Source organism: Lutra lutra, chromosome 4, assembly GCF_902655055.1.
Source record: "Lutra lutra chromosome 4, mLutLut1.2, whole genome shotgun sequence".
Lineage (NCBI taxonomy): Eukaryota > Metazoa > Chordata > Mammalia > Carnivora > Mustelidae > Lutra > Lutra lutra.
The window spans coordinates 86004410-86027252 of NC_062281.1; the positions used below are offsets into that span (position 1 = coordinate 86004410).

Below are 22843 nucleotides of genomic sequence, written 5' to 3' on the forward strand. Positions count from 1 at the left end.
AATCAGCATATATACAAAAATTAACCAGAATATCTTGTTGGCAACAGATCCTGAGTATACAAGCATTTCATAAATATACTTCTCATCAAGAGTAGGATGCCCAAAGATTTCATTACAAAGAAGGACAAAGGCTGGGCCTGGCATGAAGATGTGATTACTAACTTGCCAAAATTACTAAAGGGGGACAAAATTACTAAGGGGACACCTGGGTGGGTGAGCGGGTTATGTGTCTGCCTTTTCGGCTCAGGTCATGATCCTAAGGTCCTGGGATCCAGTCCCACACTGGGCTCTTTGCTCATCAGGGACCCTGCTTCTCCCTCTGCCTGTCACTCCCCCTGATTGTGCGAGCTCCCTCTCTCTCTCTCTCTCTCTGATTTAACAAAAACAAAAACAAGAAGACTCGACCAATTACTGTGTCCTGAAATAAGGAAGGGAATTCCAAAGAAATATAATTACAGTGGCTTAAATACTCAGGAATCTAAGTATCCATTGGCATTCAAGGAAAACCATTTTTAATTACTTACCAGAGTCCCAGAAGTGTCCTGAAATCCTTCTCCACATCTGCGCCATGCTTCAGAGAGGGAAGCAGCTGCCCCCACTGTCCTGAGACCGGCTCTTCGGAACTTTAGTGGACTCCCTCTTGGAAAGGATGGGTATTCTATATCCCAATTTCTTTTTCTCTGTGGAGATGGTTTTTAAAGGAAAAAAAAAAACAAAACAAAAAAATCAAACCAACTTCATTAAAAATACATTAGTTATTAACACTATGGGAACCCAGGAATGGCAATGGTGAAGGCATAGCTTTTGAATGTCTCTGAATCCCCATGTAAAAAAAAAAGTAACAAGAAAGCATACAAACTGTACAATCAGAGAACAAATTCGAAAATACAAAGAGATGAGGACAAATATATTCAACCCTCCAAAGGTCCTGCATATGATTCTATCTGAAAGCAAAGCTGAGATAAGTGAAGGAACAAAGGAGGATCTTAATACATACACATGTGGTGTTCACTATGAAGCAGGCAATCTGAGGATGAAATGGTACCTGAAACAGTCCCAAGGACATCCAAAGGAGTAGGAGCAGTTTAAGACACTTAGCACTTGTCAGCCAGGACTACCTTCTTGGACCGGATGTCGCACTGCAGAGAAATTGCTGGCAGGGGAATCTGCTCAGCAGCACAGGGATGGTAGAGATGAAGAAAAGGTTCAGATGGAGCATAGGAAGGGAACTGAACCAGAAGATATCTAAATAAACAAGTGGCCATATTTTTGCAAACTACAAGAAAAGAACAGAAATTATAAAAGCTCTTTTGAATTCTGCCTTCCTCTAAAAATTCACAGAAACTATAACATAAAAATAGGCAATAGAAAGGGATCAAGGTTAAATCCAATACAAAGTTATAATTAGAAAAAACAGAATGGAGCAGAATAACATACCAACACACAAAGAAAGCAAACTAAAAACATGCTGAGAGAGCAGAAAAAGTGTAACCTACTATTTCAATATAAGACAACACATTTAGATTATAAAAAGTCAGAAATGAAGTAACAAAACTTAAGCAGTAGAATAAAGTTAAAAAATCACCTGAGAGAAAGAGCCCAAATGTCCATCCACAGATGAATGGATAAAGAAGATATGGTATATAAACATATATACACAATGTACATACAATGGAATGAATACATACACACACACACACACACACACACACACACACACACAATGGAATGTTACTCAGCCATCAAAAAGAATGAAATCGGGCGCCTGGGTGGCTCAGTGGGTTAAGCCGCTGCCTTCGGCTCAGGTCATGATCTCAGGGTCCTGGGATCGAGTCCCGCATCGGGCTCTCTGCTCAGCAGGGAGCCTGCTTCCCTTTCTCTCTCTCTGCCTGCCTCTCTGCCTACTTGTGATCTCTGTCTGTCAAATAAATAAATAAAATCTTTAAAAAAAAAAAAAAAGAATGAAATCTTGCCATTTACAACAACATGGATGGAGCCAGAGTATGTTATGCTAAGTGAAATAAGCCACTCAGAGAAAGACAAATACCATATGATTTCACTCATATGTGGAATTAAAAAGAAAAAAAAAAAAAGATGAACATAGGGGGAGGAGAAAAAGAGAGAGATGCAAACCATAAAACAGATTCTTCACTAAAGAGAACAAACTGAGGGTTTCTAGAGGGGAGTTAGGTGGGGGGAAGGGTTAAATGGGTGATGGGGATTAAGGACACTTGTGATGAACACTGGGTATTGTACATAAGTGACAAATCACTAAATTCTACTCCTGAAACTTAATATTACACTGAATGTTAACTAGCTGGAATTTAAATAAAACTTGAAACAAAAAAATAAAATATTCTTTCAACATGAAAAAGAAAAATCAGCTCAGGAAAAAAAGACTAAACTATAAGGAATCCAAGAGCACATAGCTATCACAGATAATGTCTTAAGAAAGTAATAAGGAGGAAAATTTAAAGTTCATTTTAAAGTATTCAAGAGAAACAGAGTGATCAATCAAGTCTTTCTTGTGATCCAACATACAGATAGTAGCAATCCCTGAAGAAGAAGAAAACCAAGATAATGGGACAAACAAAATATCAAAAACTTCAATTCCACAGAAACTTTCCTGAAATCTTAAAAAAAAAAAAAAAGAAAGAAAGAAACTACATATTGAAGCACACCACATACCTGGTAATATCAGCCCAGAAGCAAACAAAACCAAGATATATTCTAGAAAACAGGCTTTTAAACAAATACTTTGAACATCTAGGAAAAGGAACAAATGATTTACAAGTGAATAAAAATTACCTTATCATAGAATGTTGACAGCAACTTTACGTGAGAAAAAAACAGAAAAGTGTGTTAAGATACTCAAGGGAAGAAAATGAGTGAAGTTTTATCTAGCAACAGTGCTAACACTGATTTATTTCCCCAAATGTTTCTGTGTGAGTTTTCCTTTTTTTTTCTTTTTACAAATGTCTACAACAGACATGTATTCATTTTATAAGATTTTAAATTTGCATTTTATTTAAGGAAAATCTTTTAAATTTGCAACACAAATCAAATTAAGGTTAACTACTATGAGTTGATCATCTGATTAACACAAAAAACCCTAGTCAATACCATTGTGGTTTAAAAAAAAAAATGAATTAAGATTACAATATACCATTAAAACTTCTGTACCGAGAAAGAGGGAACAAATTCATAAAAACAAATTCAGCCATAATACTGATAGCATTTTAACATGTAAGAGCCCTACGTATATTCCTCTTTATGTAGAAATTCGTCTGGTGGGGCAGAACTACAAAAGGAAGAGGCATCTATCCTCAAGATAGAGGGTATTTACCCTCCACTAGTGGCAGTTTCCCCTGGCAGCTCTGAAGAAACTCGCTTCATTAACTAGAACAGAAAATAAAGAGGAAGATAACATTTGGTCTCTTGAGCCATTTTGTTTTTCTTTAACTCCAGAATACTTTTTAATGCATTAAATCAGCCCAGGTCAGGTATGTAAAGAAATGGGTGACATGGGGGATGGGATAGGGAAGATGATTGACCCTGAAATATCTTGAACCAGAGAGTAAGAAAGCACTCAAAGAATGAGAACGTGTCATAAGGACACATGAGCATAGGTGAATGGCCTCTCACTGGCCAACTGTGGAACATTCCTGCATCAAATAAATAATGACAGTAAAGGATTATAACCTATTGAATAAAACAGAAATATGGGTCTACATTGATATAAACAGTGGATTTGGAAAATCATTAATGAAAGCTGAACCTATTAGGTGACAGTTTAATGATACAGGGGATATTTACATGCCCATTAAGCATCATCCCACAAATTACTTATTAATTTCAAAGGGAAAAACAGTAACCTTAAAGTTGGGAAACCTGCAGATACCACCTTAATCAAGTAATCAGCATCAAGTGCCTCTTAATAGGAGGCACTGAGAAGAACACAAGATTCCTGTGGTATTCCTACCAGAAAGATATAACCTAAATCTAAACTGGGGAAAATATCAGCCAAGACCAAAATAACTGGACTGTACACCTCAACAATGACAAGGTCAAGAAATACAAAGAAAGTCTAAAGAACCATTTCAGATTAACAGAAGATTAAAGAGGCATGGAAAGGAAAGGAAATGTATGATCCTGGATGGGATCTTGGACCAGAGAAAAAACGTCACTATTAGGCAACTTATAAAATCTGAATATGAACTGTTGACTAGATAATAATATTGTATCAGTTTTTAATTTCCTATTTTTGTAATTATACTATGCTTATGTAAGAGAATATCCTCAGTCTACAAAATAAATATTTAGGGGTAGAGGTACAGAAAAAAGTTGATACACACATCATAGAGAGAGAAAGAAGAAGAGAGGGGGGATGAGGAAAAGACAGAGAGAGAGGCAAAAAATAATAAACTAGTGAAATGGAGTAAAGGGTTGTATTAGTTCCCTAGGGTTGCTGTAACAAATGACCACAAACTCAGTGCCTTAAAACAACAAAATTATTCTCATAATTCTGGAGCCAAGAAGCCCAAAATGAAGGTGTTAGAAATGAAGTCTCCAGGGAAGAATCTTTCCTGGCCTTTTTCTCCCAGCAATCCTTGCCTTCCTTGGATTGTGGCTTCATCATTCCCGTCTCTGCCTCTGTCATCTCGTGGCCGTCTTGCCTACATATCTCTCTGTGTTATCTCCTCTTCTCACAAGTCATTGGATTTAGGGCCCAACCCTAATGCCATATAGGCATTATTATTATTCATCTTAACTAGCTACATGTGCAAAGGTCTTATCTCCAAATAAAGCTACATTCTGGAGTTCCAGGTCAACAGGAGTTTATAGAGAATACTATTTAACCTATTCACAGTTCCACCATAAGAAACTTCATTACACTATTATTGCAACTTTTCTGTAAGTTTGAAATTCTGTCAAAATAAAAGTTACCCAAAAAAGAGAGAAAAAACCCAAAATACAACTACATAAGCCCAGGATGATCCCGGCAAAAAGAAGAGAAATATAGTCAATTCTCATTTTTGTAGTAGTTATCATTCGATAAAGTCACCACAATGAATTAGCAAATACTGAACCACTATTCCTAAGGGAAATACAGGGTTGATTCCTGTCAGTATACAACCTTATTTTATGTGTGCTTCTGCTTAAAAACACCTTATTTAATATTTATAGTTTATTCTTTAACATTGAACTCATAGCCAACAGCACTGTAACTCATACCTGAACAAAGCTGATCGAACACAAATTTTCTCTATAAGGTGCATCACAGCTGTTCTGCACTTAGGGACGAGACAGCACTTCAGTACTACACTTGGGGGCCCCTTTACACAGTGAAATCACACAAAGCACAAAACTGTGAAAAACAGGGCATTAAGTAGACCAAGAAAGGACACACTTGTTTACAGTATAAGAGCTGGAATAAGCAGGCAGAACAGGCCCTTGTTCGACCTCAGCTGATTACTTAAACGTCAAGTGACTCAAATTTTTCTCTGCTCTGCACATGCCCACAAATTACTCTGAAAGCACCACAAGGATTGATTTGGGGATTACAAATAAATTTGGGCAAAGAGGAGAATTGTAAACACAGAAACTGAATAATGAAGATCGACTATACTTTGAGCAGAACTTCAAAAGGAAGCAATTGAAGTGGTTAAAACATAAAAGGTATTTCATTGCTCCACTGCATTACTATCCAGCCCCTCAAAGACCACTTTTTCTTCTTATCACTGCTCTGCGCCATTTTTCATTTCTTTAGGTACACCATGATTATGAATTTTATTTATTCATTTTGAAAATTTAATCCCTGAAAAAGGAAATGCATGCTACCATACAACTTTGGGCTGCTGCTCCCCCTGGAAAGTTTCTCAATAGTATTTGTTTGGGGTATCATTTAATAAATCCGGGGAATAAATTAGATGTCTAACTGAATGCAAACGGGAGTTTTCTTGAGTATCTGAATAAACCCCAATGGCTCAAGCCATATACGTGAAATATATAAATGCTTTTGCACCTAGGAATTTACCTACATTAAGAAGAGATACTGACTCATGGACCTTCAAGTCTAATGAACTTGATTGTTCCTCAAATTGAAAGTTTCGATCAAGCTGGTCAGTTAGGAAGCACTGTGATGATCAGAGCTCATTCTATCAAATATTTGTCCCTTTGTTTCTTCAGAGGTCCTTCCTTCCCTCAGGTAACAGAACATTTCTCAGGCCTGTCACTCAGTGCTTTGGTTACATTTGGTCCTTTGCTTCTCCAGACTTCATCCATACCCAGATTCTTTAGGGACTGGAACCCTCTAATCAATATAAATGACAGAAATATGATGTTCTTTTCTTCAGTCAACATTTATTGAGTGCCCAGTGCATGCAGACACTCTGCTAGGCTTCAGGGATACAAGATGAGCAAAAAAGACCGTGCTCTCCAATGGCTCAGTCTGTGGTGAGCGAAACTCTCCCATAAATCTGATAACATGAAAGCCTGAGTCCAACTTTAGATTCTGGCTAGCATGGACTTCAACCTTACTTTTCAGCCTTCCCCTCCACTCCCCCATGTTCTCCTTCACATTCAACACACCCTACACATTTCTACCACCATTACCTGTATCAATGGCACTCTTTGCTGGAAATCACCTCTCCACTCCCTTCAGTCTCTCCTACTCTGCCACAGATCAATGCTCTTCTATTCCCTGAAATATCCCCCCAATACCTCCACACATATCTCTTTGTGTGAAACCATTATGTCTCCAGTATATTCTACTCCTTCTGTTAGAACAAGAACAGAAGGAGACATGTCCCTAATCATCTCATCACCTCAGTACACAGTGCTCCCCCCACAGAGGTGCTCATTAAAATGACTACTGAATGAATATGTAAATTACTTATCATACTAATCATCATTGGTTCACAGATGCTAATGATATCTAAAGTAAATCAGACAGCAGGCATAAGTTTAAGGGGAAACTCAGTATACTACATTCCAATTTTGTCCATCAAATATAACACAGCTCCCTTTACACTGTTGGTATCATGTATATGTCTCTCTCCAGTGTTTACTCAGCCATAGAGAAGGCACTTACAATGGCAGTTTCATTGGCCTTCTCACCCAGCCATCTTTTTTTTTTTTTAAATTTTATAGTGACAAAACACACCCCCATTACCAAAGTTTTAGGCATCCCACCTAGCCACAGTCAGTCACAAGACATCAGCCTGGGGCCACAGTGACTGACTCATCCACGGATGCCACAGGACAAAGCTGAATCAGTCAGAGGGCCTCTCCAGGACTTTTTCTAATTGAGGCTACTGGAAAGATTCTCTTCTTCCCAACTTGGTCAAGGATATGACCCCAAAGCAGTCAGCAGCTTTGTCCTATACCATATGAAGAAACCTGAGAAAGTGAGCAGAGGTACAAGCTGTGCTTCAGGTTATAGGCTAGATTATTTGAGCAACCCAGGTGCCCAGCTGCTGTGAGCTGCAAGTCTACCCATCAATCTTTTTAACTTTGTCCAGTTTAAGCTAGGCTTCAATCACTAGCTACTGAGTTGAACTATAGCACTCAGTTTATGTTTCTCCTAAACTGAAGTGATTCACTGAGCATTCTAAAGGTATACAGCTAAAAAAGTTTTCCCCCTTCAATGACCTTAGGTTCTAAGAATATGCATTAGAGTGGAGGAAAAAGTAAGCTGAGACTGGGCTGATAGACTCAAAAACAAATTAATGAGAGAATGTTTCCTGGTGAAAGCTGGTTTTGACTCACATGAGGGAAAAAATGTACTTTGGTGATGGCTATCAACAGGTCCTAGATTTTCCATGGTAGTCCTAGTTCCAAATATCCTGATTATATTACCCTCCCAGAGCACAGAAACATCAAGGCAATTTCACAAGCAGCACATAAGTCTTTATAGACCACATGTTTAGGCTGTGCTGTCAGAATGCTGTCAATGAACTATGCTACTTGTTGGCCACATTAACACTGGGCCAGATTATTTATCTTCTCAAGACACAGTTTCTGCATCTGTAAAATGGAAATAACATACTAACCTCAAGACTATTATGAATAATTATTGAATGAATAATGAATATTATGAACTAAATTGCTACTAATAACAATCGTAGGTAATAATAGTACTATGAGTACAATTACAGAAGGTAGAATAGGTAATTAATATTCACAAGTTAAAATGGGAATGTGCTTTATACTTTTATAAGGATGCTTTATTTTCACATGCTGTGATTCACAAAAACACTGCTTTAATCCAATGACTTACTTCAGTATCTCAAACCATAAAAGAAAAAGAAGCTTCCTGATTAGAACTCTGTGGCCTCTCAAAGTTTAAGGAAGATAAAGGAATTAAATGAAAAACTCAGTGGAATAGGCCAGTCTATTTCTAGAGTCAACATCACTATTCCATAAGCTACAGCCCTGCGACTAATACACTTGGCCTTATTTTTCTCCTAGGCTGGTCAGGCAATTGCAGGTCTTCAATACCAATTAAGAAAGCCCCACCCTCCTGATATGAAGATATAAGTGAATAAGAAAAGTATTAGAACAATCTGAGGAAAAAAAAAAATCTATAAGTAAAATGAATGTTCATAAGGCACAGTGAAATTTTTGAAAACCGCCAGTAAGGTTCATAATAACTTTGTCCATATATTGTTTCCTGCCAGCCTGTCTTTTCAATATCTTCAGTCTGACCAGATGGGCCCCTCAAAACCTGGCTCAAGGATTACTTTCTTCAGGAATCTTCAGGAACCTTATAGCCCTCAGTGATCCTCCTTGAAATTATTCCTTTGGGAATTAGTTACATACTACTTCCTATCGAACTTTCATTGTTACCACACAAAATGTTATTTTCATGTGTTATGTTATGTTTATGTCTTCTATCTACCTAAAACCAGAACTTCATTTATAATTTATGTTCTATATGTGACAAGTTCTAAAAGAACTAGCTTCTAGAACGTGCTGGTTTATCCATTATTTACAGAATATATACTTGCAATACATGCAAAATAAGTATAGAGGCTACCTCAATCATTCCTCCATTTAAGGATGTCATGTCTATACTAAAACCTTGATTATCTTTTCCATTCATAGAAGACTTTCAGGAAAGAACCCATAACCATTCCAAATGGTTTTAAAATGTTCAGTCAAAAAAGCCTTGAATCAGGTACCAGTTTAAATTCATTTCTTCTTTTGTCATCAGAGAAAATAAAGCAAAGACCTAGTTGCCATATTTTGTATAGCCTTCATATACTTTCAAATTAAAGAGTACTATGGCTTAAATTGTAAATGCCAGAAATATGCCAATTATGCTTGGACTCACAGTAAAATAATTACCTGCTTTTGGTATTTTAAAACACCCAAACTAATTAAACAACCCAGACTAATTTATCATCGGTATTCTAAAAAACTGTGAATCTAGAACCCTAACATCTGGCACTCTTATTCTCATTTGCCTGATCTGGAACTTCTTAATGTTAACAATGTTGGAAATACGGTGATGTGCTTTATTTTCAACATCTGAAAAGAAATGCAATGCAGACTTATTTTCCATTCACACTGTATAACAGGTCAGAATACCATTTGTCTGAAACTTTTTTTTTTTCTGAAATGGAAAATTCCTATGCTAGAAAACAATTTCCCATGCCAGACTGCCTACATCATCCTCTCCCTGCCCTATCCCTCACACACTTGATATGACTCTTTATCCAAAGATTTTTTTTTTAAGATTTATTTATTTATTTGAGGCAGGTAGGGGCATAGGGAGAAGGAGAAGCAAACTCTCCTGCTGAGCAGGGAGCCTGACATGGGGTTCAATCAAAGGCAGATGCTTAATGGACAAACCCACCCAGGCACCCCTAATCCAAGGATTTAAAAGACAAAAATAATGACAACTGCTAATGTATGACAGTCTGGGTCCAGTTTTATTTTATTAACCACTCCCCACTCAAAAGCAGGATTCCCTGCCTAGTCACTGTTAGCAAGTTGAGGCACAGCAACCTATACACTCAAACTTTGATAGGCTTAAGCTTATACAAAGGTAGGATATCATCAAAATCCCTGGAAAGGCTCTAAATTCAAGTCTCTGTTCCTCATTCCCTCAAAGTCCTCTAGCAGAATCTCTGCCATATGGTTTATACTAACCTTCTTACTTTTTAAAAACAGGAAGTCTAAATAAAATACAACAGACTTTAACTTAAGAACAATCACTTAAAAAGGTGCTAGCCAGTCTCTCAATTAAGTCTCTTACCTAATTTAAAGTACCTCACACAAAATTCTGTAATCACACACTACTAAAGCACAAGCTCCAATGAAAACAGGCGCAATTATTTAGCTAGAATGAATGTTTATATCCCCCCAATAATTTATATGTTGAAACCTACCCCCTACTGTGATAATGTTTGAAGATAAGGACCTTGGGAGGTGATTTAGTGATGAGAATGGAGGTCTCATGAATGAGATCAATACCCTTAATAAACAGGACCCAGGGAGATCCCTTCTTCTGTTTATTCCACTATGTGTGACTGCCTATGAATTCAGAAGCAGGCCTTCACCAGACATAATGTGCCATTGCCTTCATCCTGAACTTCCCAGGCTCCAGAACTGAAATAAATGTGTTGTTTATAGACACTCAGCCTATGGTATTTTTTTACAGGCAGCCTTAATAGACTAAGACAATTTAGTAGGTACCAGACACTAATAGCAAATGTCATATGTATTACCTCGTAAAGATGCTAGATGATAAAGTAGACTGAAATGAATAGTACCAATCCTTTGTTATAGATAAAACTAAGTGTTGAAGAGATTATCTAAAATCATACTTCTATAAATGACAAAGCTAGTCTTGGGGCGCCTGGGTGGCTCAGTTGGTTAAGCAACTGCCTTCAGCTCAGGTCACAATCCCAGAGTCCCAGGATCAAGTTCCGCATCGAGCTCCCAGCTCCACGGGGAGCCTGCTTCTCCCCCTGACCTTCTCGCCTCTCGTGCTCTTTCTCACTGTCTCTCTCTCAAATAAATCTTTAAAAAAAAAAAAAAAATCTAGGCTAGTCTAAGCCCAAGGACCATAGTCTTAATAGGGCCACATCTTTCCGCAAATGAGAAAAAGATCCTCCTACTCAAGTCACTATACTTCCAACTACTAAAAAACTATCATAATATATTTTGTTAGGAAAGATATTTTTTATTTATTATTTATTACCATCTGCTGGAAGAATAACATAATAAATTACACATTTTTCAGGACATAATTATGAATGGGGTCGATGAGGGCACTGCAGGTCTCAACCTGCACAACTAAATACAGCTGTTCTGGTGGTTAAAAGCAAATGGAATTCCAAATATTTTTATTATTATTGAAAACTAAATTCAACAAACTGGAATTTATAATAGTTTAAAAACAGAAGACACAGATAAGTCATGAACCCTGTCCTCAAGAAATAAGTATGATCAATGGATATGTTGAGTATAAGGCAGTATCAAGGATAGAAAGAATAATTCTAAAAATCCTTTAACTTCTCTCATTCAAGCCTTAAGCGTTAGGACAGGAATCACATACTTCAAAATGGGGACACTGAATGTGCAATAGTTCACAACTGAAAAAGAGGGTTTCTTTTTGTTAAAATGTGGGCTCTCAAAGTGTGAAAAGAAAGACAACCACGAGTAACAGATTTCTTAGGAAACAACTGAGAAGGCAAATGTATAATAAAGAATTTGACCTTACTCAAAATGAGGTCTGGCCTTTGTTGTTGGCTTCTGGGAAATAATCCCTAAAACCCTGAAATATCAGGGCTGATAGGGTATCTTTCTTTCCCTGATGACCTCAGTTACACTGGACTAACAGTGTGATTTAGGGTGGGGGCTAGCCATACCCTATAGTGTTAGCATGGGGACTCATGACACCAAAAAGACAATGTGAATTATAATGAGGGCTCTGGGTCACATATGGAAGGAGTAGAAATGAAAGATGGAGATCAGCTATGTGGGCAATCAATCATGCCCACAAAACGGTGTCTTGTCTTTTCAGGCTGCTCTAACAAAATACCATAAACTACATGCCTCATAAACAACAAAACACTTATTTCTCATAATTCTGGAGGACAGAAGGTCCAAGATCAAGGCAGCAGCAGATTCAGTGTCAGTGCTGGTGATATCTAATGAAGACTCACTTCATAATTGATACTATCTTCTGACTACAACCTTAGAAGGCAGAAGGGATTAGGTAGGGATGTCTCTCAAATTTCTTTGATAAATGCACTAATGACATTCATGAGAGCTCCATCCTCATAACCTAAACACTTCCAAAAGGTATCATGTCCAAACACTAACATATTGGGGATGAGGTTTCACCAATAAATGAGGTGGGACACAAATAATCACTCAACATCAACGCCCCCAATAGAAACACCAAGGCTCAGGTGAGCTTCCTTGATACTGACACTGTACATACCAGAAAATTAACCATTCTGACTCCAGAGAAAATGAGAAAAGTTCCAATGTCTGAGACCTTTACTGGATTCTGCACTACGTGCTTCTTTCCTTGGCTTATTTTAATCTCTATCCTTTCCTTATAATAAACTGTAACCATGGGTATAATAGCTCCCAGCAAGTTCTGTGAGTCTTTTTATAGTGTATTATTAAGCCTGAGGTTGGCTTTGGGGACTCTGAGAGCCTGAAGTTGGTGTCAGAGGTGAAAGTGATCTTACATGGAGTAATACCTCTAGCTGGGCTACTGGCTAAAACTCTTAACTCCTCACAAGAGAGACAGTAAACTAGGTAAGAGGAGGTGTACATCACAGTTCAAAACAGAGGCCACAAATGAGACTATTAAAAAGAAGAGGTGAAGAATGACTAATTAGGTAAAACAAAGTTTAGATTTAAGAATAATTTTGGGGGGATGCCTGAGTGGCTCAGTAGGTTAAGCGTCTGCCTTCAGCTCAGGTCACAATTCCAGGTTTCTGGGATAAAGTCCAGAGTCAATCTCCCTGTTCAGTGGGGAGCCTGCTTCTCCCTCTGCCTGCAGCTCCCCCTGCTTGTGCACGCTCACTTCCTCTCTCCCTCTCTCTCTGACAAATAAATAAATAAAACCTTAATTAAAAAAAGAGAAAGAATTTTCACTTTTATATATTCGGAAGTAACGTAGAATATACATCCAAACCTGAGGAGCTATGTTTGAAAAAACAGCAAAGAGTGTAAAAGGGGAATGTTAAGAATTCTAACAAAACGGCAAAAGAAATCAGAGTTGCACTGGAAAAACAAATTGTACCCTCCAGGTACCAAAAAAATAGGGAACAGAAAACAAAAATATATTGGAATTTTAATATGTACAAGTGAGCATATACATACAAACACAACATATAACCCTGAAGTAGGTTCTGGCACTCTGACCATTTAGTGGACTATAACAGTATTAATACTATTAAAGAAACAAAACAAGTGAAATACTAAGATGACTTGAGGTCACTGTCTTCAAAAAGTTCCTAAATCCTTGAGAGATAATGGCAAAAGTGGCCATAAAGCAAATTAAGTCCCTGGTACCCTATCACAAAAAGAAATAACAGAATTGAAAGAGCCCAGTATAAACAAGGAGAAGTGAAAGTTTGAGACAAAGGTCTTATCTATTGTATACTGGAGCAAATTACTTAACACCTGAACAAGTGATTGGCAGTTATACTGAACATCTTTTTAAGGACCTCTTCCACCACAGATGGCTGGTAAATAGCTATTAAAATGTCCAAGGAATAAAATATTTGAATCTCCATATCCTCACATGTAAAATGAAGGCATTTAACAGCATGACCTCAAACATTCCATCAAGCACTAAAATCCCATAATTCAAGTGACTTTGACCTCAAAAAGAGAAATAGTTTCCCAACAACCAAAACTAATGGAGTTCATGATCACTAAATCAGCCTTAGATGAAATATTAAAGAGGGAACTCTCTTCAAAGTGACAAAGACAAGAAAGGATCAGAGAAAATCTCCAGAAACAATATAACTAATAACACAATACTACATACATATCTATCAATAATTACCCTGAATGCAAATGAACTGAATCAATCAAAAGACATAGGTAACAGAATGGATTTTTTAAAAAAAGACCTATCGGGCGCCTAGGTGGCTCAGTGGGTTAAGCCTCTGCCTTTGGCTCGGTCATGATCTCAGGGTCCTAGGATCAACTCCCACATCAGGCTCTCTGCTTGACAGGGAGCCTGCTTCCTTCTCTCTCTCTCTGCCTACCTCTCTGCCTACTTGTCATCTCTGTCAAATAAATAAATAAATAAAATCTTTTTTAAAAAAATGATCTATCAATATGCTGCCAACAAAAGACTAATTTTAGTCCTAAAGCCATGTGCAAATTGAACAAAAGGGGATGGAGAAACTTTTATCATGCAAATGAATGTCAAAAGAATACCAGAGCAGCAATACTTATATCAGACAAACTAGACTTTAAAATACTGTAACAGGTGTGCTTTCACCTCTTCTTGCACTCTCATGATAATGGCAGGTGCCATCTGCTCACGTGGATGCAAAATTACGGCTACTAGCACAGGGAATGTCTCCCTGCCTGCCCCACTTCCTTTTGCCACCAGTACTCGAGCTCACCAGCATGTCCATGGTGCCACACAATTGCTCATAAAGCAGTTGGCCCTGGCGGGGATGGGGTGGGGGATGTCAACCAGTTCAGCAAGAAGTATATCTAGCAGACCAAGCCCCTCACTATGGAGTGCACCATTAACCTGTACTCTTACAAACTATACTTGGGTACAAAAGAGAGCCTCTATGAGGACAGCTCTGTTGCAGCCAGATTTCAGCACATGAGGGAGGAATCTGATAAAACTGGAATAAGAAGGACTGTAGAAGGGGTTCTGATTGTACATGAGCACCAGCTACTGCATGGGTTACTGGTACAGCTGTGGACAACTTTTGTCAAGTTACCTGGTGGTTAATCCAGAAGATGAAGTTGAAGGCCTGAAACACTTAATGAAGAGAAACTGGGTCATCAAGATGGAGTCCTACAAGACTGGGTCATTGATGACTGCATTGGTAACTGCTAGAGACAAAATTCTTAACCTCCTTGGTATCTATATATTCCTGCACATGTTACAAAATGTAAGCAACATAATAAGTTGTTTTCAGTTCATCATCAAGAGAAAGCCTTGTTTGCAGTTCCTAAAATTTATTAGCTTGTAGATACACCATTTGAACTGTATAACAATGCACTAGGATATGAACCCATCATTTCTATTCTTCCTCAGTTTCTAGGCAGGTTCAATTTCATACACAAGTGAATTCCTGCACAGTGGAAAAGTGAAAGAAGCCACATCTGTGAGCACAGCTATACACAGTGTAGAATAAACATGGTAGAAATTTGTTTTGTTTGTTTTTCTCTTTCACAATCACTAAGTTGCTACCTACGTTCTTCTGATTGAATAGTAAACATGAAGAACTGGTGGTGTAAACAAATCTGATAATTCATTTACATTAGATTCTACTCATACTTCTTTGTAAAACATTAAATACGAACTTCTTCCTGTTTGTATTTATTTTCCGGGTTGCTCAGGGAGAGACTATTCCCCTTCCTGGAGAGCATTTGGAGGAGCACATATGCCCTCTCCAGTGACAAAGGGACAGCTAGTGAGCCACTGAGTAGAACTCCGAATGGGGTCAGAGGGGCATGCAGATGGCAAAAAAACTTTTAACTTTACGTTGGGAGCCAGAAAATACTTCCTCTGTGTGCCCGATGATCAGCAGCTTTTCTAGGACTTAAAGTGCAGAGCCCAGAGATTTTAATGATCGCAGGTAACCTGGTGGCCACATTTTGCTGTCTGCCACACTAGATTCAAGCATCTGCGATGGCTTCCCTCGGACAAAGAGGAGTAGTAGACTGAGTGGAGTGCAGATGAGTGATAACTTGGCTCCGGCTTCTCATTGGGCATCACAATAAACTCCAGCCTCCGGAGGTATACTGGGCAATGGCTTTTAGGGGACTGGATGGTGCTGGACAAGGCTCCCAACCAGGGGGAATGGGAGTGGGCACACATATTACCTGGCCCTTTAAAACTTGGAATTTTGAATCCCAGCCACTGGCCAGAGGTAAAATACAGGAGATCTGTGGCTCTGGGCATGCCAAGAACCTGGACACAAATAGGTTAGGGCAGGGAACTGATGAGGGCCTGGGTCATAGGAGATTGCTCAAGAGGGCCTCCTGAGCAGTGGTTGCCAGGAGTTCTGCTCCACAGGGACAGGAGGGTGATGTGACACCATATTCTACTTCTTCTAACACCCCTCCCTCATCTCACCCACCAGCACAGATTATAGAGAGAAACAGAACTCCTCCAGTGAAGGTTTGAGTCCCCTACACTAACCTCCCACCCCAACTGACAGAAGCGTCTTTTTTTTTTTTAATTTTTTAATTTTTTAATTTTTTTATTAACATACAATGTATTATTAGCCCAAGGAGTACAGGTCTGTGAATCGTCAGGTTTACATACTTCACAGCACTCACTATAGCACATACCTTCCCCAATGTCCATAACCCAACCACCCTCTCTCCCTACCCACCCCCCCCCCCCCCCGGCAACCCTCAGTTTGTTTTGACAGGAGCATCTTTATGATGGCAAGTCAGCTTGTGAACCAGCAAAGCAGACCTCTCCCTCAGAAAATCCCTACATTTATAGGGGATTATAAAATCCCAACACAAATCCCTACATTTATAAAGAAAGCTTTGAAACATCAGTTTCCAGATTAACTTCACAAACAAATCAAAAGCACAGCTACTTAAAGAACAAACACTCCCCACTACAAGCAAGGAGGAATTCTACAGAGGAAGGACCAGTGGGAAAGAGCAGAAAAAACACAACAGCACAGAATACAAAGCATACAGCAGAATACATCCTAAAGATATTGTGGTTATTCTTGATATTATTATTGCTGGTTTTGCTCTTTTTTCTTTTTCTTTCTTTTTTCTTTCTCCTTCATTACTCCTTTCTTTTCTGGACTAAGCGACTAGAAAGAGAAATTCACAGCATAAGGAAAAAACTAGAGGTAGTATGCTCTGCACAGATTGATTCAATATGGATAAAAGTAAGATGTTAAAACTAGAATTCAAAACAACGATCATAAAGATAATACCTGGGTTTGAAAAAAACATGAAGGCACTAGAGAATCCCTATTGCACAAACACAAGAACTAAAATCTAATCAGACAGAAATTAAAAATGCTATTACTGAGGTAGCAAAAAATGGAGGCTCTAACTGCTGGGGTTATCAAAGCAGAAGAGAGAGTGATATAGAAGACAAAACGATGAAATGTAAGGAAGCTGAGAAAAAGAGAAAAGTAACTACTGGATCATGAGGGGAGACCTTGAGAAATCAATCATACCATAAATTATAATAATATTTGAATAATGGGGTCCCATAAAATGAGGAAAGAGAATGGGGCAGAAGGTTTATTTGAACAAATTAGAGTTGATAAATTCCCTAATCCAGAGAAGGAAACATGCATTCAAGTCCAGGAGGCACAAAGAACACCCCTCAAAATCAAAAATAGCTCAACACACTAACATATAATAGTGAAACTTAAAAATTTCAGAGATACAGAGAAAATCCTAAAAGCAGCTAGAGTGAAAAGGTCCTTACCCTCCAAGATTAGACACATAAGGCTGATAGGGGATCTGTCCACAATGACATGGCAAACCAGAAAGGACTGCATGATATATTCAGGGTACTAAATAAGAAAAATATGCAGCCACGAATAGTTTATCCAGCAAGGATGTCATTCAAAATAGAAAGATAAAAAGCATCCAGTACAATCAGAAACTAAAAGAATATGTGATCATTAACTCAGCCCTGCAAGAAATATTAAAGGGGATCCAACTGAGCAAAAAGGAATCCCAAAAGGTAACAAAGACCAGGAAGAAACAGAGACAATCTACAGAACCAGGGACTTAACAGGTAATAAAATGGCATTACAGTCATATCTTCCAATAATTACTCTGACTGTAAATAGACCGAATGTTCCAATGAAAAGACACTGGGTATCAGAATGGGTAAAAACACGAGACCAATCAATATGCTACCTACAAGAGACTCATTTTAGACCCTAAGACACCCAGATTGAAAGTAAGGGGGTAGAGAACCATTTATCATGCTAATGGACATCAAAAGAAAGCTGGAGTAGCAATTCTTATATCAGACAAACTAGATTTTAAACCAAAGAATGTAAAAAGAGATGAAGGACACTGTATCATGAAAAAACAGTCTAATCAACAAGATCTAACAACTATAAATATTTCTGGCCCTAACTTGGGATCAGTCAATTCAATTATATAAACCAACTAATAACAAAATTAAAAAACACACTGACAATAATACAAGAAGAGTTGGGAACTTTAACAGCCCACTCACAGCAATGCACAGATCATCTAAGCACAAGATCAACAAGGAAACAAGGGCTTTGCATGACACACATGGCCAGATGGACTTCACAGATATAGCCAAAGCATTTCACCCAAAAGCAACAGAGTACACATTCTTCTCAAGTGCACACAGAACATTCTCCACCATAGGTCACTTACTAGGTCACAAATCTGTTCTCAACTGGTACCAAAAGACTGGGATTATTCCCTGCATGTTCTTAGACCACAATGTTTTAAAACCTGAAGACAATGACAACAGAAAATTTGGAAGGAACACAAATACATGGAGCTCAAAGAGCATCCTACTAAAGAATGAACAGGTCAAAGAGGAAATTAAAGAATTAAAAAAAAATTTCAAGGAAACAAATGAAAATGAAAACACAACAGTTCAGATCCTTAGGGATGCAGCAAATGCAGTCCCAAGGAGGAAATACATACCAACACAGGTCTTTCCCAAGAAATAAGAAAAGTCTCAAATATAATACACAACCTAACCTTACAAATAAACAAGCTGTAAAAGAACAGAAATAAAGCTTAAACCCGGTAGGGGAAGTGAAATAATAAAGATCAGAGCAAAAATCAGTGACATAGAAACCAAAAGAACAGTAGAACAGAACAGCAAAACTAGGAGCTAGTACATTGAAAGAGTTAGTAAGATGGAAAATACCCTAGCCAGATGTATTAAAAATAAAAGAAAAAGGATCCAAAGAGATGAATGAAAGAGGAGCTATAACAACCAGCACAAAAGAAATACAAACAATTTTAAGAACATAACTATAAGCAACTAAATGCCAACAAATTAGGCAATCTGGAAGAAATGGATGCATTCCTAGAAATGTATAAACTACCAAAACTGAAACAGGAAGAAATACAAAATCTGAACGGATCCATAAGCAGCAAGGAAATTGAAACAGTAATCAAAAAACTCCCAGCAAACAGGAGTCCAGGACCAGATGACTTCTCAGGGGAATTTTACTAAACATTTAAAGAAGAATTACTACCTATTCTTTAGCTGTTTCAAAAAAAAGAAAAAGAAGGAAAGAAAGAAAAAAAAAAAAAAAAGAAAACTTCCAAACTCATTCTCTTGAGACCAGCATTACCTTGATCCCAAAACCAAACCAAGACCCCACCAAAAAGAAGAATTACAGACCAATATCCCTAATGAACAAGGATGCCAAAATTCTCACCAATATACCAGCCAATATGATCCAACAGTCCATTAAAAGGATTATTGGGGTGCTTAGGTGGCTCAGTCAGTTAAACATCTGCTATTGGCTCAGGTCATAATCTCAGGGTTCTGGGATGGAGTCCCACATTGGGCTCTTTGCTTCTCCCTCTCATTTGCCCTCTATGCATGTGCTCTCTCTCTCTGTCAGGTTAATTTCAAAAAACCTTAAAAAAAAGGATTATTTACCATGACCAAGTGGGATTTATACCTGAGCTCCCAGTGGGATTCAACATTTGCAAATCAATCAATGTGATACATCACATTAATAAATAAAAGGATAAGAACCATATGAATCTCTTAATTGATGCAGAAAAAGCATCTGACAAAATATAGCTATCCACGGTGCAGGGATAGAAGGAGCATATTTCAATATCATAAAAGCCATTTATGAAAAACCTACAGTGAATATCATTCTCAATGGGGAAAAACTGAGAATATCTCCTCTAAAGTCAGGAACATGAATGAGAGGGATGTCCACTTTCACCACTGTTGTTCAACATAGTACTAGAAGCCCTAGCCTCAGCAATCAGACAACAAAAAGAAATAAAAGGCATCCAAATTGGCAAAGAAGTCAAACTCTCACTCTTCACAGATGACATAATACTTTATGTGGAAAACTCTAAAGACTCCACCTAAAAATTGCTAGAACTCCTATAAGAATTCAGCAAAGTGGCAGGATAGAAAATCAATGCACAGAAATCACTTGCATTTGTATACACTAGCAAGGAGACAAAAGAAAGAGAAATTAAGGAATCAATCCCATTTATAATTGCACCAAAAACCATAAGATACTTAGGAATAAACCTAACCAAAGAGGCAAAGGACCTATACTCCAGAAACTACGGAACACTTAGGAGAAAAATTGAAGAAGACACAAGAAACAGAAAAACATTCCATGCTCATGGATTGGAAGAACAAATACTGTTAAAATGTCTTTACTACCAAATCCAATCTACACATTCAATGCAATACCTATCAAAATACCATCAACTTTATTCGTGGTGCTGGAACAACCTAAAATTTGTACGACAAGAAGAGACCCTAGATAGCCAGAGGAGTGTTCAAAAAGAAAACCAAAGCTGAGACTATCACAATGCCAGACTTGATGATTACAAAGCTGTAATCATCAAGATAGTATGGTACTGGCACAAAAACAGACACAAAGATCAAACAGAGAACACAGAAATGAATCCTCAACTCCATGATCAACTAATCTTTGACAAAGCAGGAAAGAATATCCAATGGAAAAAAAGACAGTCTCTTCAACAAATGGTGTTGGGAAACTGGAGAGCAACATGCAGAAGAATGAAACTGAACCATTTTCTTATAGCACTCACCCAAAAAATAAATTCAAAATGGATGAATGACCAATGACCACTTAACATACAAGACAGGAATCCATCAAAATCCTAAGGAAGAATACAGGCAGCAACCTCTTTGTCTTTAGCCACAGCAACTTGCTGGACATATCTCCAAAGGCAAAGGAAACAAAAGCAAAAATGAACAATTTGGACTTCATCAGGATAAAAAGCTTTTCCACAGCAAAGAAAACAGTCAACAAAACTAACAGGCAATCTGGGATGCCTAGGTGGCACAGTTGTTAAGTCTCCCTTCAGCTCGGGTCATGATCCCAAGGTCCTGGGATTGAGTCCCACATCGGGCTCCTTTGCAGGGAGGCTGCTTCTCCCTCTGCCTGCCCCTCCCCCTGCCTGTGTGCTCGTGTGCACTCACTCGTTCTCTCTCAAAAATAAATAATAAAATCTTTACCCCCCCCAAAAAAAAACTAAAAGAACTAAAAGGCAACCTATGGAATGGGAGAAGATATTTGCAAATGCCTTATCAGATAAAGAGTTAGTATCCAAGATCTATAAAGAACTTATGAAACTCTACACCCAAAAAACCAAACAATCCAGTCAGGAAATGGGCAGAAAACATGAACAGACATTTCTCCAAAGAAGACAACCTAATGGCCAACAGACACATGAAAAAGTACTCCATGTCACTCGGCAACAGGGAACTACAAATCAAGACCACAACAAGATTCCAACTCACATCAGCTGGAATGGCTGAAATTAACAAATAAGGAAATAACAAATGTTGGTGAGGATACAGAGAAAGGGGAACCCTCATACAATAATGGTGGGAATGTAAGCTGGTATAGCCATTCTGGAAAAGAGCATGGAGGTTCCTCAAAAGGTTAAAAATAGAGCTACCCTATGACCCAGTAATTGCACTACTGGGTATCTACCCAAAGGATGCAAATGTAATGATCTGAAGGGGCATCTGCACCCCAATGTTTGTAGCAGCAATGTCTACAATAGCCAAAGTATGGAAAAAAACTAAATGTCCATTAACAGATGAATTGATAAAGAAGATGTGGGGTGTGTGTGTGTGGGGGGGGGTGCGTGTGTGTGTGTGATGGAATGTTATTCAGCCATGAAAAGGAATGAAATCTTACCATTTACATCAACGTGGATAGAACTAGAGAGTATTATGCTAAGTGAAATAAGTCAGAGAAAGACAATTATATGATTTCACTCATGTGGAACGTAAGAAACAAAACAGAATACCATAGGGTAAGGGAGGAAAAAATAAAATAAGGCAAAATCAGGAGACAACCCTTAAAAGACGCTTACTTAGAGGAAACAAACTGAAGGTTGCTAGAAGGAAGGTAGGTTGGGCAATGGGGTCACTGGGTGATGGGCAAAAGAAGGGCACATGACATAATAAGCACTGGGTTATATGCACCTGATGTATAACTGAGCTCTGCTTCTGAAACTAAGGATACACTATATATTCATTATTGAATTTAAATTAAAAAAAAGATTAATTGATAAAATACAGTAGTAGTAACACACCATTCACACCAATGGACAGATGTTTTGAATAGAGAAATCAACGAAGAAACAATGGCTTTGAATGACACTCTGGACCAGATGGACTTAACATATACTTGGGACATTCCAACCTGAAATAGCAGAATACATAATCTTTTCAAGTGCCCATGGAACATTCTCCAGAACAGTTCACATATTAGGTCACAGAACAGGTCTCAACAATATGAAAAAACTGAAGTCATACCATGCATCTTTCTGACCACAACACAACAAAACTAGAAATCAACCAAAAGAAAAAATTTGGAAAGACCACAAACACATAGAGGTTGAAGAATATACTACTGAA

At 38.1% G+C, this 22843-nt stretch overlaps 1 protein-coding gene and 1 pseudogene across 5 annotated transcripts in view; one reads left to right on the top strand and one right to left on the bottom strand.

Moving 5' to 3' along the window:
* Nucleotides 1–22843, bottom strand: part of SPIDR (scaffold protein involved in DNA repair) — a 676929-nt gene that overhangs the window by 475812 nt on the left and 178274 nt on the right. For all 5 annotated transcript variants that reach the window (XM_047723664.1, XM_047723668.1, XM_047723665.1 and 2 more), the window contains exon 2: nucleotides 525–680. In XM_047723664.1, the coding sequence (XP_047579620.1) occupies nucleotides 525–680 (156 nt within the window). The remainder of the gene's footprint in view (nucleotides 1–524; nucleotides 681–22843) is intronic.
* Nucleotides 14623–15304, top strand: LOC125099073 (cleavage and polyadenylation specificity factor subunit 5-like; annotated as a pseudogene).